The sequence below is a fragment of the Phodopus roborovskii genome, unplaced genomic scaffold (assembly GCF_943737965.1).
Source record: "Phodopus roborovskii unplaced genomic scaffold, PHOROB, whole genome shotgun sequence".
Lineage (NCBI taxonomy): Eukaryota > Metazoa > Chordata > Mammalia > Rodentia > Cricetidae > Phodopus > Phodopus roborovskii.
The window spans coordinates 688,604-702,402 of NW_026126517.1; the positions used below are offsets into that span (position 1 = coordinate 688,604).

Genomic DNA, 13,799 nt, shown 5'->3' on the forward strand with positions numbered 1-13,799 from the left:
GTATGTCACAAGCATGGGGGTATGCCTTAGTTGGGGTTATTATTGCTACGATGAAACACCATGATCAAAAACAAGTTGGGTCCCAGCACTCGGGAGGGAGAGGCAGGTGGATCTCTGTGAGTTCAAGGCCAGCCTGGTCTACAGAGTTAATTCCGAGACAGGCTCCAAAGCTACAGTGAAACCCTGTCTCAAAAAACCAAAAAAAAAAAAAAAAAAAAAAAAAAAGTAGTTTATTTGGCTTACACTTCCAAATTGTAGTCCATCATTGAAGGAAGTCAGAACAAGAACTCAAACAGGACTGGATCCTGGAGGCAGGACCTGATGCACAGGCCATGGAGAGGTACTGTTTAGTTAGTGGCTTGCTTCTCTCTCTCTCTCTCTCTCTCTTTCTCTTTCTGAGACAAGAGGTTTTTTTTTTTTTTTGTATAACCTTGGAACTTGCTCTGTAGACCAAGCTGACCTCAAACTTACAGAGATTTGCCTTCTGAGTTCTGCGATTAAAGGTATGTGCCATCACTGCCTCGCTTCAGCCTGCTTTGTTGTAAAACCCAGGGCTACTAGCCCAGGAATGGCACCACCCTCAATGGGCTGGGTTCTACCCCATCAATCACTAATTAAGAAAATGCCTTGCAGCTGGATCTTACAGAGGCATTTTTCTCAGATGAGGCTCCCGGTTTTGGTAGACATAATACTAGCTATCACATGGGTATATGTGTTAGTCAAAAGGGTGTAGTGAGATATTCACTTTGTCCGCACCTGTGGCTCTGACCATGCCCATGGGGGGTAGGGACAGGGCAGACATGACCTGGGGGAGCAAGATCTGGGGAAGGGGCCCCTGAGAGCTCTCTTGCTTGCTGGATAGGGACAGAGAGCATCCGGAGGCATCCTTAGGATCAGGAACCTGCTGGTGTTCATCTGTCTCTGTTGTAAGTTATTTCTCCCTGAATAAACATCTTTTCAGTCTGTTTTTCTGATCCTTATTAAACCACAACAAAAGGGGGCATAAGATTCCCTTGAAACTAGAGTTACAGGCAGTTGTGAGCCACTTAAATACTACTACAAATGCTCTTTAACTGTTGAGCCATCCAAAGTTTAAATGTAATTTTTATTATGTACCCACAGGTACACCCACATGCCCATATAGAGTAAGTGTGTCACTGAAGATGGGCTTTGAGATTTCAAATGCTCAAGTCAGGCTCAGTGTTTCTCTTTTCTTGCTTCCTTCAGATACAGATAAAGAACTCTTGGCTCCTTCTCCAGCCCATGTCTGCCTGTGTGCTGACATACTTTAAGCCACGATGATAATGGACTAGATCTTTGAATGTAAGCCAGCCCCAGTTAAATGTTTTTCTTATAAGAGTTTCTGTGGTCATTGTGTCTCTTCTCTTCACAGTTAATAATATCCTAAGACAGAAGCTGGTACCAGGAGTGGGGTGTTACTGTGATAGGCTGGGCCATGTTTTTGTTTGGAGGAATATGAAACCACTTTAGGACTCTGGACTAGAAAGGTGATTGGACATTTTAAGTATGGCTTAATGAGGCATCCTAGGAGCACAGGAGTCAATGGTACTGAGGATAATATGAACTGTAGGGATTCAGCTCACAAAATTTCAGACAATATTTCTGTGTGGCCTTGAGCCAGTTCTTGTGATATTTTGGTGAAGACTGGCTGTTTTGAAGGAAACCCTTGTCTGAAAAGTCTGCCTGAGGCTAAATTGAAGAGTTTAGGATTAATTACTTTGGCAGAGGAGATTTCAAAACAGCCCAATCTGGACTGTGTTGTGTGGTTATTAGTGGCCAGTTTTATGCAGATCTATAATGGAAGGGAGCAGTCCAAGCACAAGGAAAAATATAAAATGTACATACAGTTTGGGGAGAAAAGGGGAGCCAGGAAGTGTAACTAGATTAAAGAAAAGGCTAGCTAGGTGGAATAAAGGGAGTGGTCACCTCAGGGCAAGACCCTCCCCAGCTAAATTTCTAATTTGTGAAAAGGAACTAAAGAAAAGCTTCAGGCCAGGTGTGGTGGCACATGCTTGTAACCCCAGCGCTGGGAAAGCAGAGGTGAGTGGATCTCTGAGTTTGAGGCAAGCCTAGGCTACAGAGTGAGTTCCAGGACAGCCAAGCCTAGGTAGTGAAGAAAACCATCAAAACAGAAAGCTTGTGAAAATGTATTTGAAAGAGAGGGCCATATTCCAGCCTCAGCAAAGAGGAAAACTTAGCAGCCTTGGCTACTAGGTTCCGGCTTAAGAGTAAGGATGCAAGAATGGAGTTGTGGAAACACCCTGCTCCACCCCCCCCCCCAATTGACTAAGGAAAGAGGAAAGCTGCTGAGGCCAGGCATGTGTCAGGGGTGTCCCTGCATGGAGGCCTGGACAAGCCATTTCATGAAGCTGTGAGGGTGGAGCCTGGGTTGCCTTGGAGACGCCAAAATGTAAGAGCTGCTGGAGCTGTGGGACACCTGCCTAGGAGGACAGCCGATAACGGGAGTGGAACCAGCCCAAGAGAAAGAAGTGTGCTGTAGTCAAGGAAAGGAGCTGGGGATGTGAGGAGCACTTTGACATCAGACATGGAGATTCAGAGTTTGGAGTTTGCCCAGCTGGTTTCTGGTCCTGTATTTCCTCATTGTGCTCCCTTTCCGCTGTTTTGGAATGGTAATGAATGTATACCCTGTGCCATTGTATGTTGGAAGTATGTGATCTGCTTTTTGATTTCACAGGGTTACAGTTAAGAGATTACTGTGAGTCTCAGAAGAGACTTGAAACCTTTTTTTTTTTTTTCCCCTAAGACAGAAAGGTTTATCTGTGTAGCCCTAGCTGTCCTGTAACTCACACTGTACACCACACTGCCCTCCAACTCACAGAGCTCTGCCTGCCTCTGCCTCCCAAGTGCTGGGATTAAAGTCATGCACCACCACCCTCCCGATTTCTTTCCATTCTTAACATAATCTTGCTGTTGACCAAGCTGGTCTCAAACTCCTGGACTTAATCCATCCTGCCTCAGCCTCAAAGAGCTGGGATTGCATGCATGCACCTCCATCTCTCCACCAGCGATCAGTGCACTTCTCAGAAATTTGTAGGTTTGCATTCATTTTAGTTTTCAAACAGTCCTGTTTGGCCTGGACCTCACTCTGTAGACAACACTGGCTTTGAATTCATAGAGATCTGCCTGCCTCTGCCTCCAGAGTGCTGGGATTAAAGAGCGCCACCATTCTGGCTACAATCCATGATTTTTTTTTTTTTTTTTTTTTTTTTTTACCACCACGGAAGAGTAAACACCTGTTACCTTCTCAGGCTGGCGTGTGTGTGTGTGTGTGTGTGTGTGTGTGTGTGTGTGTGTGTGTGTGTGTGTGTGTGTGTGTGTTATGCAGGGTACCTAGGGTGGGATCCAGAGCTCTTGAGTAGCTCAACCTTCAACATAGTGTTAACAGCAATAGTGAGAATTGCCTAGGGTTGGTTGTACTGCCCAGCAGGAAAAGATGTTTGTATGGAAACCTGATGACCTGAGTTCAATTCCCACAATTCACATAGCTTTGGGAGGTGAGAACCAACTCCTAAAAGTTGTCTTCTGTTTTCTGAAACCATATCATACCTGCATGCACATACATACACACAAATGTAAAAGAAAATCTAAAGTAAAACATAATTAAAAATAATCATTTCTGAAATTATTTCCTTTTATTTGGGGTTCAGCCAAGACTGAGTAGAAAAGGGGGAAGCCAAAGTGTGGGTGACACCCACAGGTAGACTCTGGACCTGAGGTGTGTCTCTCTAATTGAGATTGCTACCAGTAAGGCAGCTGGGTGCTTCCAAGTATTCTAATCTCCCTATTCTCCCTTGGAGAAACTGAGGCAAAACTGACTTGGCTGGATAAAGAAGGGCTTACAGTTCCTGAGTTGGGTTTAGGTGGGACATCCCACATCTGCCACACAACCTCTTTGGTTGGACACTTTTCCTTGGAACCAGCCAGCAACTGGAACAGCGAATGCCATATTTCTTGTACCTGGAGGTGAGAGTGAGGGGGTAGGATATAAGAAACCACCATTTCGGAAACCATTTTCCTCAACAGGTGGCGGTTTTTCTTTCCCTAGTTCCCCCACCACCTGAATCAGGTTTGATTGGCCCATCCCCAACACCTCTGGGTTGAGGACCTGATGCCACAGGCATTGCAGAGAGGGGTCCCATCTTCAGCATCTCTCCAAAGTGGGGTTCTCTGGGTCCTACAAGAAGCACAGCGCCGGGGCCCTACAGTGTCAGAATCAAAAGGCACAAGGTCAAAGGCCAGAAGTCAATTTCAGAGACCTATGTTGGGTGGAGAAATCCAGGGATGGTCTCTTAAGGCTTCAGTAGCTCTGGGTGTGCCTGGGTTTCTCTGGACAGAAGACAGTGGGAGAGCTGGGCACCGGGACAGACGGTGAGTCAGATGGCAAGAGTCTCTGATGAGGAGGAAGCTGGGGGTGGGGGTGACTCAGTGCTGGGGGGGGATCCTCTGAGCAGGTCTAAATGAGGAATTGGGATGAAGGATGGAGAAAGGCAGAGAGGATGTGAAAATGGCACCTCAAGATATTCCTAGCTTGTGTCTTTATATCTCACCGAGCGCCTTGCTACCTCCTGGGCTGACAAGGGCCTTGGAAGGGCTTGCAGGGGGCTTTTGTAAACAACTTCTGCCAGGCAAGCTGCAAAAGGATAAGACATAGCATTGGGGAGAATACTTCCATCCCTCTCTACCTTCTTTTAAAATCAAAGAATTTTATATACTTATTTATTTATGGATATATTAAATCATAATAAAATAAACTTAAAAGTAACATTGTCACAGGAAAAATAAAAAAATTAACAAATTCTCTACTTTTTTTTCTGAGACAGGGTTTCCCTGTGTAACAATCCTGGCTGTCCTGGAACTCGTTTTGTAGACCTGGCTGGCCTCAAACTCTCATAGATCCCCCTGCCTCTGCCTCCAGAGTACTGGGATTAAAGGTGTGTGCCACCGCCCAGCCTCTCCTTTACTTTTGAGAAAAGGTCTTAGTAAACTGCCCTGCTTCAGCCTCTGGTGTGACTGCACTGACAGACCTGCATTCTCTCTTGTTTTTCTTGTTAAGACAGGCTCTCTGGCCAGGCAGTGATGGTGCTTGCCTTTAGTCCCAGCACTTGGGTGGTAGAGGCAGGTGAATCTCTTTAAGTTCCAGGTCAGCATGGTCTACAGAGAGAGAGTTCCAGGTCAGGCTCCAAAACAATACAGAGAAACCCTGTCTCGGAAAACAAAACAAAACACAGGGCCTCTCTATATAATCAAGGCTGGCCTGGAACTTGTTCAGCCTCCTGAGTGCTGTGATTGCAGGTGTATGGCATCATGCTTGGCTGGAGGTAATGGTCTCTCAAGTATCCCAGGTATTTGTGTATGCTAGGCAAGCACTCAATCCAGTAAGCCCCAGCTCCAAACTAAAATTCATTATCAAGATTAACAGGCAACCCCTCAGGAGGCATCTGATGTCAAAGTCCTGGCTTTCTATCCCACTAGCAGCAATAAAATATTTAATATTGTATTTAGTCAGGTATGCTACATTCCTGTTATTCTAGTCTTAAAGAGCTGACTGCAGTGGTGAAATTCTGGGCCAACCTAGTCTACATACATAATGAGACCTTGTCGAAAAAATAAAGAAAAAACAAACAAACAAACAAGTAATTGAATAAAAATTAGCTGGATGTGGTGGTGCACACAGATAATTCCAGCTTCGTAGAGGTGCAGGTGGCAAGATTAGAAGTTCAAGGCTAGGCTAGGCTATATGAAATCCTGTTTCAAAAAACAGTAGTGTTGCCGGGCATTGGTGGCGCACGCCTTTAGTCCCAGCACTTGAGAGGCAGAGGCAGGTGGATCTCTGTGAGTTCCAGTCAAGCATGGTCTACAGAGTGAGTTCCAGGACAGCCTCCAAAGCCTCAGAGAAACCCTGCCTCCAAAAACCAAACCAAACCAACCAACCAAACAAAAAACAGTAGTGTTAACAGAATCCCACTCAGTGGGTAAAGGGACTTATTGCCAAGCCTGATAACCTCTTTGAACCTTGGAACATACACAATGGAAAGAAACAACTGCAAGTTGTCCTCTGACCTGCACACACACACAAACACACACATACAGGTATCCCTGAAATAAATGTAATAAAAATAAAATTTTTATATGAGGATGTATGTTGATTATAAGAAAGCACAAATAATCCCTTCTTAGTCTTTATTGTGTGCTGTGTGTGTGTTAGTGTGTATGTGTATGGAAGTCAGAGGACAACTTTTGGGAGTCAGTTCTCTTCTTCCACATTGGTGCTAGGGATGGATTCAGGTCATCAGGCTTGGCTGCAAACCCCTTTATCCACTGAGCAACCCAACCAGCCTATATCTGTGGGTTTTTTATTTGTTTGGTTTTTGAGACAGGGTTTCTTTGTGTAGCCTTGGCTGTCCTGGAATTTACCTGGTAAACCATGCTAACTTACAGAGATCCCCTTGCCTCTGCCTCCGAATGCTGGGACTAAAGGCTATTTTTAAAATTACTTTTATTTATTTAAGTTATGTTTGCTTGCTAGTACAGGAGCTGCAGGCAGTTTTGAGTCATATAGGGGTTGCTGGAAGTGGAACCAAGTTCCACTATATCTACAAGAGCAGTCAGTACTCTTAATTGCTGAGCCATCCTTCCAGGCCTGAGGGGTTTTGTTTGCTTAATTTTTTTTTTTTTTCTGAGCCAGGGTCTAGCTGTGTAATCAGGCTGGCTTTAAATGTGCTTCAGCTCTTTCCCAACATGCTTTTATACATGGTTCCCAGCCCTTTTCATTCTGTCTTGAGACAGTCTCATTAAGTTATACAAGCTGGCCTTGAACTCACTCTATAGTTCAGGCTGGCTTTGAACTTTCCATGTCCTTCCTCAGTCTCCCAAATAGTTTGGATGACAGGCCTCTACTATCAGCCCTGGCCTATAAATGTACCGTTATAATATTTAGGAATACATTATCATGGCTTAAGAGTTCCTACCTGTAGGTGGGTACAATCTGGAGGCTAGAATCCGGCTGTATCTGAAACTCCAAAGTCACTCCCTTGAACATGGGGTCCACTTTCTCAATGCCTTTTCGGGGGTTCGGTTGCTTCCGTGGTCTTCTCTGGAGTGAGGCTGGGGAAGCAGCACTGGAAGGTGCCGGGTTGGGGCACTGTGTGCTCCTGGGACTCCTGGCCATACTTAGGGGGTCTGACATCCCTATGACCATCAGCTCCCAGCACGGCCCCAGGGCCTGAGTGGCTGGTGAAGGGGACCCCAGTGGCCCCTTTTCTTTCTCTTGGAGAAAAGGCAATGCTGTGCTGCCCGAGTCCTGGCACACAGGCCACAGGGATCTGAGGGATAAGAAGCAGTAAGGTGTGGCCACCCCTTTCCTGGGGGCTTGGATTTGATAGGTATGGAGAGGGTGGAGTATCAACCAGTTCGTGCCTCTCCTTTGGTAACCTAGTGTTCCACCTGAGGCCAAAATCTTGGGTTATTAGGTTTAAAAGTTGCAAAATAATTGTTAGCAGAGACAATCCCGAATCTGTGGCTGGCTATCAGCTCCCATCAGTCACCCCCCTCCACTAACAAAGCAGGAACCCACCCTAGGCAATCTGTCCAATGCAGGCCTCTGTCAGCAGCAACCATTAGTCAGTCAATCACCCCATCAACTGTTGTTAGTAGGTTACCCTCATCACAACACGAATGACCCTTCATTTGCACCTCCTTGGGTCACAAACCAAAGCAGGGTGGGTGGGATGGAAATCACCTGTCCCTTTTGTGTGTAGGGGCTGAAACTTGTTCTGTGCCAATAACTAAGAGGGGGCAGCCTCAGAAGCCAGGGATCGTGACCCCCTCAATCTCCGGGCCTGGTAAGGCATTAGATGGGATGGACAGTGGAGGAGTCTTGCCCCACGCACCTGCCATTTGGAGTGAGGCATCTCAAGGCTCCAGGCTCCCGCACGGGGGGTCGGCTCTTACGGAGCGACTCGGTGTCCAGACAAGGTGGCGCCAGAAGTTCCTGCCGGCGGCGTGTCAAGTCACGGGCTGGTGCTGCCTCCATGCCCACTCTAGGCCTAGCAGCAAAATCTCTCTGCCCCGCTCCCCCTAGGGATAAACCCGAGGATGAGGGAGGTGAGAGTGATGACGATGGGCGCCACCTGGGCGGAGCCGGCTGGCCGGCCGGCCGGCGCAGAGTCACGTGGGGGCGCTGTTTGCACCTGGGAGCACTTTTTGCAGTGGCTGCTAGGAGCCTCAGCTGTGCGGCTCGTGATCAGGAAGGTCCCGCTGGGTGACCCTCTCTTTGTTATCTTCTGATCACTTAGTACAGCCTTGAAGGTCAAGTAACGCCGTGGATCCCTTCTCTGTGGCTGGGGCGGAGCCTGGCCACGCAGGGGCGTCCCAGGAAGGACGAAGTGGCAGGTGCTGTCAAGGGAGCACACCCAAGGCCCCTGCATTTGGAGCTGGACAAACAGCTCCCCCCCCAACAAGGATACAAAACATGCCGCATATGTGTATGACTTTTTATTGCAGCTCTGGTGTGAGTCCATCCCTAATTTATAGTTCGATTCTCCCTGGTGGACCGACACACCCAAGATGGAGACCCATCCCCCTCAGGGCCCAGACACTGGCTGTCCCCAGCATTGGCATTGGTCTCACACTGTGCTCCCAACTTCTATTTCCCGACCAGTCTGTGCTCTGGGGCAGAAGCATGGTTTTTCTTTTTCAGTTCAGTGACCTTGGTGCAGCGGTCTCATCTCAGTGGGGCTTGGGGACGTGGCCATCCACGTAGAAGTTCCTGGTGACCTTGGGAAGAGCAAACTCGACTCCTTCCAGCTCAGGGGTCAGCACAATCTGGCAGCCCAGTCTTGAGTTCTCCTGAAGCAGCGGGGCCATGTCCAACATGTCATCCTCCCTGGGACAAAGGGCAGAGTCAGGGTGATGTGGGACCTATGGCAGCTAGCTGGAGGTGGGTAGAAGAGCCAGGTACAGGGAGGCAGATGCCTGCGATGTTGCTGGGGGCTGCCCACTCACCTCTCCTCAGGAGGAGGCAGGAGATCCAAGTGGGCCTCACTCACATACACATGGCAGGTGGAACATGCCAGGGAGGCTTCGCAGGCCCCTGCGGACAGGAAGGGAAAGGGATAGCCTTAGTGAGGAGCAAGCCCCACCTCAGCTCCTTAGCCCCATCCTTTTCAGAGTTGAGCTGTAGGCTTTTTGTTGTTTGTTTGAGAGTCTCATGTAGCCCAGGCTAGTCTTATACTCACTATGTAGTCAAGGCTGACCTGGGACCCTCTTGCCACTACCTCCCAAATGATATGATGACAATTGTGAATCATTATGTGTAGTCCTACGGGGACTCTCACTACATGAACTTCACTCCCACCTCAGGACCTTTGTACTCCTGTACCCATGGCCTAGAATGTTCTTTACTTTGCCTAGCTGCATTTATTCAAGGCTTCAACCCAATTCCCCCTTTCCTTTCTTCACGTTTTTTATGGCATTTATCACCATGAAACTTAAAAAAAAAAAAAAAAAAAAAAAAAAAAAAAAAAGGAAAGGAAAAAAAAAGGGTATCAGGCCAGGTGGTGTACACCTTTAATCTTAGCGCTAGGGTGGATTTATCTGAGTTCAAGGCCAGTCTGGTCTACAGCGCAATTCCAGGACAGCTAGGGCTACACAGAGAAACCCTGTCTTGGGAAAAAAAGTATTAGGGATTGACTCTAATCCACACTGTTACAACCCAGTCTTTTAAAAAACCTTTTCTAAATACATTTTGTTATGATTATGCCTGCTTAGGGGAACGGGTTTGCCATGCATCCATATGTAAGTCAAAAGGCAGCTCTGTAGAGCTGGTGCTCTCCACACATCTTCCCCAGGTCCTGAGGACTGAAATCAGTTCAAGTGCCCTGACCCAGCGAACCCATCCTCATCCTCTCAAATTTGTCATTTTTGAGACAGAGACTCCTGGTACGTTATCTAGGCTTGGTTTGAATCTAAATAGGCACTGAACCTTCTTTTTTGGGGGACAAAATTTTGTTTTGTTTTTTTGAGGCTTTGTTTTTACTCTGTTGTAGCCTTGGCTGTCCTGGAACTCACCCTGTACACCAGGCTGGCCTCAAAGTCAAGAGATCTGCCTGCCTCTGCCTCCCAAGTGCTTAGACTAAAGGCGTGCACCACCATGCCCAGCTCTTGAAGGCTTTTTAAACATTCATTTATGTATTATGTGAATTGTGGGAATGTGCACACCATCACAGGACACATGTGAAGGTCAGAGGACTCTTGAGTTGCTTCTCTTGCCAAGTCAGTTCTGGGAATGCATTCAGGTCATAAGGCTTGGTGGCAAGTGCCCTTTAACCAATAAGCCATCGTATCAGCCCAGATCCTGAACTTTCCATTCTCCTGGTTTGGCTTCCCACAGGCCTGAGCCACCAGGTCTCACTTGTTCTGTTTACAGTGGGTCTATGTTGCCTAGGTTGGTTTTGAACTCCTAGACTCAGGTAGCCCTGGTGCTCAGCTTCTGAAGCAGCAGGGACTAAAGGGATGGCCACCATCACCCAGCTAATCTACAGCTACCTTCTAATGTTAAGGTTGGCTGCTGATCTACCCTCCTATCTACCGAGTATTAAACATGTTCATCCTCACAGCAAGCTGCTGGGAGCATGCTAAATCACCCTTTTATAGAGAAGAGACAAAAGGCTCAGAAATGGGCTTTGAACTCACACAGCTAGTGAGGCACCAGAGACACGGCCTGCTTGCTTTGAGACTGCTGGACTCACAGTTCCTTTCCCAACACCTCTAGGGAATTTTACTGGGTTTTGTTTGAGAAAGAAGTCTTACCACCTGGCTGTTCTGGAACTCGCTGTGTAGACCAACCTGGCCTCAAAGCACAGAGATCCACCTGCCTCTCCAGCTACGTGTTGGTATCAGACATGTGAGCCACCATGCTCAGCCCCATCTTCCAGCTTTAGACTAAAAGTTTTAGTCAGGCCCCTCTCCCATTAACCCATCAGATCCTTCTAACCATTCTGTCAATGAAACCTATAGTCTCTTTATTCCTGGGCTTATAGTTCCTCTTAGGCTCAGGCTAGTGTGATATGACAGAAGCCTTGTCACTTTGTTACTCAAGGACTCTCATTTTTTGAGACATATTTTTTTCTTCATAATTTCATTATTTTTGAGACAGGGACTCTTGCTAAGTTACCCAGATTGGGTATGAATCTAAGCAGACATTATCCTTTTCGTTTTGTTTTTCTAGACAGGGTTTCTCTGTGTAGCCCTAGCTGTCCTGGAACTCACTCTGTAGACCAGGCTGGCCTTGAAGTCACAGAGATCTGCCTGCCTCTGCCTCCCACCTGGCAAAGTTTTTTTTTTTTTTGTTTGCTTGTTTTTTTTTTTTTTTTTTTTTTTTTTTTTTTTGAGACAGGGTCTCACTATGTAGCTCTCTCTGGCTGTCCTGGCACTCAATATGAAGACCAGGCTGGAGGCTGGTCCTGAACTCAGAGATCTGCCTGCCTCTGCCTCCTGAGTTCTGAGATTAAAGGCATGCGTGACACTACACTGAACTTTTTTTTTTTTTTTTAAAGACAGGGTCTCACCAAAAATCCTTGGCTTGCCTACAATGCACTCATTGGGTAAAGGGATTGCCACTAAGCCTAAAGACCTGAGTTCAATCCCTAGCAAAACAATATGGCAGGAGCGAACTGAGTCCCTCAAGTTGTTCTTTAACCTCTACAGAGGCATACGAATGCACACTAAATTCAGTAAAGAAAATATCCATTGATAATTGTAAGAGCAGCGTGGGAGGACTAAAATGCCCAGTGTTCTTGCTTCTGAACCCCACCTACCATCACATTGTGTAGTTTTCTTCTCTGCAAGGTGGAATTATTGCCTCCTCTATTCATAAAGCTATCACAAGGAACTGGCACTCATACACTGAGGATCATCACAGGCCCAGGTATATAAATGAAGCTCACTCACTGTGGGACAGGGTGAAAAAATGCCAGTCAGTCAGTTCTAAAGAAAGAGCTCAGCAATGTACTGGGAAAGCACTTGTGGTAGAGTACAAAGGGCTGGGATAGTTCTGAGCTCTGCAGCCTGAAGCACAGTGGAGGGGCAGAGCCACACCTATGGTTCCAGCCCTGGGAGGGCAGAGCTCAGTCTGAGCTGCACAGAAACCGTCTCAAAACCACCTCTCCCAGTGCAGGTATCAATAGTAAGAATCCACAAGCTACAACAGAATGCATATTTTAGTAGCCTCTAGTAAAGTTCAGTAAGGGCTGCTCCAAGACTAACTCTTAGTTTAGTGTTACATTTTTAATTTTAAGTGTTTGTTTGTATGTCTGTGTGTGTTAGACATGAGATTGAAGTGTGCAGGGAAGTCAGGTGATGACTTTTGTTACAGGCTGTGAACTGTCTGGCATCGAGTGGGTGGAAGGAACAGAACAGGTCTTCTGCAAGAGCCATCTGCATTCTTCAGCACTGAGCAACCTTTCCAGTTCTATTATTTTCTTTACTTTAAAATGTATTATTACTGTTACAACGTGCATGTGCCTGCCTCATCCCTGTGGTGGTCAGCTTCTCTCCTACCTTTATGTGGTCTCAGGGAATTGGCAGGTTTGTGTAGGAGCTAGACTACCAGCTCAGACTGTAACCCCAGAACTGAGAACTCTGAGGCAGGAGGGTCATCCAATGGATTTAAGGCTAAATTATGGAGACTGTTTTAACCTTCTCAGCACCTAAGAGGCAGAGGCAGGAGGATCAATCACTACAGTGGGTTTCAGCCTAGCCTTGTTACATGTAGTCTATCTCAGTCCCCCATCCCTAATATGGTGGTGTGGTAGCACATGCTTCTAGTCCCAGTACTCAGAAAGTGGAGGCAGGAGGATCACTATAATGGGTTGCAGGATAGCCTGGATTACACACTTGTTTATGGACAGCCTGAGTTAAAGCATGAGGACCTGATTACCGAACCACTCATACCACACTAACAAAACTAGTGGGTATGGTGTTATGGTGGTGCATAACTAACACCAGCACTCAGGAGACAGGAAGGTCAGAAGTTCCAAGCCAACCTCTGATAGTAAGTTCGAGGACAGCCTGGGCTATTTGAGGCCCTGTCTCAAAAATACAAAAAGGAATAAAAAAGAGTGGCAGGGGTCATCCCAATTTCCTACCTTCCAGGTCCACCCCGTGGCGCTGGGCCAGGTGAAGTACATTGTCCCCGACTCTGCCCCTCACAGGGATCCGCCGACCAGAGCGGTCCACGAAGACCACGTTGACCCTGGGGACAGACAGGGTGCAGGCGCTGTGAGCCGAGGCCAGCTAGCGGCCGAGTGGCAGGGCGGGGCAGGGCGTGGCGTGGCGGGCACTCACGCGTCCCGGGGCAGCTCCGGGCCGTCTGCCTCGTCCTCGCCTGCGCGCCGCTCTCCTGAAAAACACGATGAGTGAGCGGCTGCAGCCTCGCTGTCAGGCGCAAACCAACCCGGTCCCAGGTACCTGTCGTCACAAGACTCCTGGACGCCACTGCCACATGTCCAGCCCAGGTACCCCAAGATCCTCCGGCGGCCCGCAACAGGACCCGGGCACTCACGCCGCGGGCCATGGAGGCGGCCATGTTAGGCCACGTGACCGGAAGGCCGAGTATACCCAGTGCGTAGGCTGCGACTGTAATCGCAGTGTTTGAATGCAGTATGAGGTCAGAGGTGATGTACCAGGATCCAGCTTGACTTCCGGCATGGTCCCATGGTTGCACACACCCTCCCTCGCTTTGGGTCTTACTGTATGTG

General features: G+C 47.7%; 2 protein-coding genes across 2 annotated transcripts; both read right to left on the reverse strand.

The window, feature by feature from the left end:
* Positions 1-3,652: 3,652 nt before the first annotated feature.
* Zglp1 (zinc finger GATA like protein 1) lies at positions 3,653-8,074 on the reverse strand. The gene is made up of 5 exons (XM_051197031.1): positions 7,932-8,074; positions 7,011-7,364; positions 4,590-4,672; positions 4,148-4,241; positions 3,653-3,999 (listed from the first exon to the last, which is right to left on the reverse strand). The coding sequence occupies exons 1-5, from the start codon at positions 8,072-8,074 to the stop codon at positions 3,879-3,881; spliced, it is 795 nt and encodes a 264-aa protein (XP_051052988.1). The 3' UTR covers positions 3,653-3,878.
* A 448-nt stretch (positions 8,075-8,522) lies between these two features.
* Fdx2 (ferredoxin 2) lies at positions 8,523-13,673 on the reverse strand. The gene is made up of 5 exons (XM_051197030.1): positions 13,510-13,673; positions 13,387-13,441; positions 13,188-13,294; positions 9,046-9,133; positions 8,523-8,926 (listed from the first exon to the last, which is right to left on the reverse strand). Exons 1-5 carry the CDS (start codon positions 13,625-13,627, stop codon positions 8,770-8,772), a joined length of 525 nt encoding a protein of 174 aa, XP_051052987.1. The 5' UTR covers positions 13,628-13,673; the 3' UTR covers positions 8,523-8,769.
* Positions 13,674-13,799: the final 126 nt, after the last annotated feature.

What these genes read in the sequence shown, in the direction of transcription:
- Zglp1 (XM_051197031.1), bottom strand. Translation starts at nt 8,074, where the DNA reads ATGGAGGCAGCACCAGCCCGTGACTTGACACGCCGCCGGCAGGAACTT. An exon ending in CAGATTGTACCCACCTACAG is followed by an intron (nt 4,673 to 7,010) that starts GTAGGAACTCTT and finishes ATCCTTTTGCAG; the next exon opens with CTTGCCTGGCAGAAGTTGTT. An exon ending in TGCAATGCCTGTGGCATCAG is followed by an intron (nt 4,000 to 4,147) that starts GTCCTCAACCCA and finishes TCTCACCTCCAG; the next exon opens with GTACAAGAAATATGGCATTC.
- Fdx2 (XM_051197030.1), bottom strand. Translation starts at nt 13,627, where the DNA reads ATGGCCGCCTCCATGGCCCGCGGCGTGAGTGCCCGGGTCCTGTTGCGG. An exon ending in CCGGAGCTGCCCCGGGACGC is followed by an intron (nt 13,295 to 13,386) that starts GTGAGTGCCCGC and finishes GTCTGTCCCCAG; the next exon opens with GGTCAACGTGGTCTTCGTGG. An exon ending in CCACGGGGTGGACCTGGAAG is followed by an intron (nt 9,134 to 13,187) that starts GTAGGAAATTGG and finishes TCCTGTCCGCAG; the next exon opens with GGGCCTGCGAAGCCTCCCTG.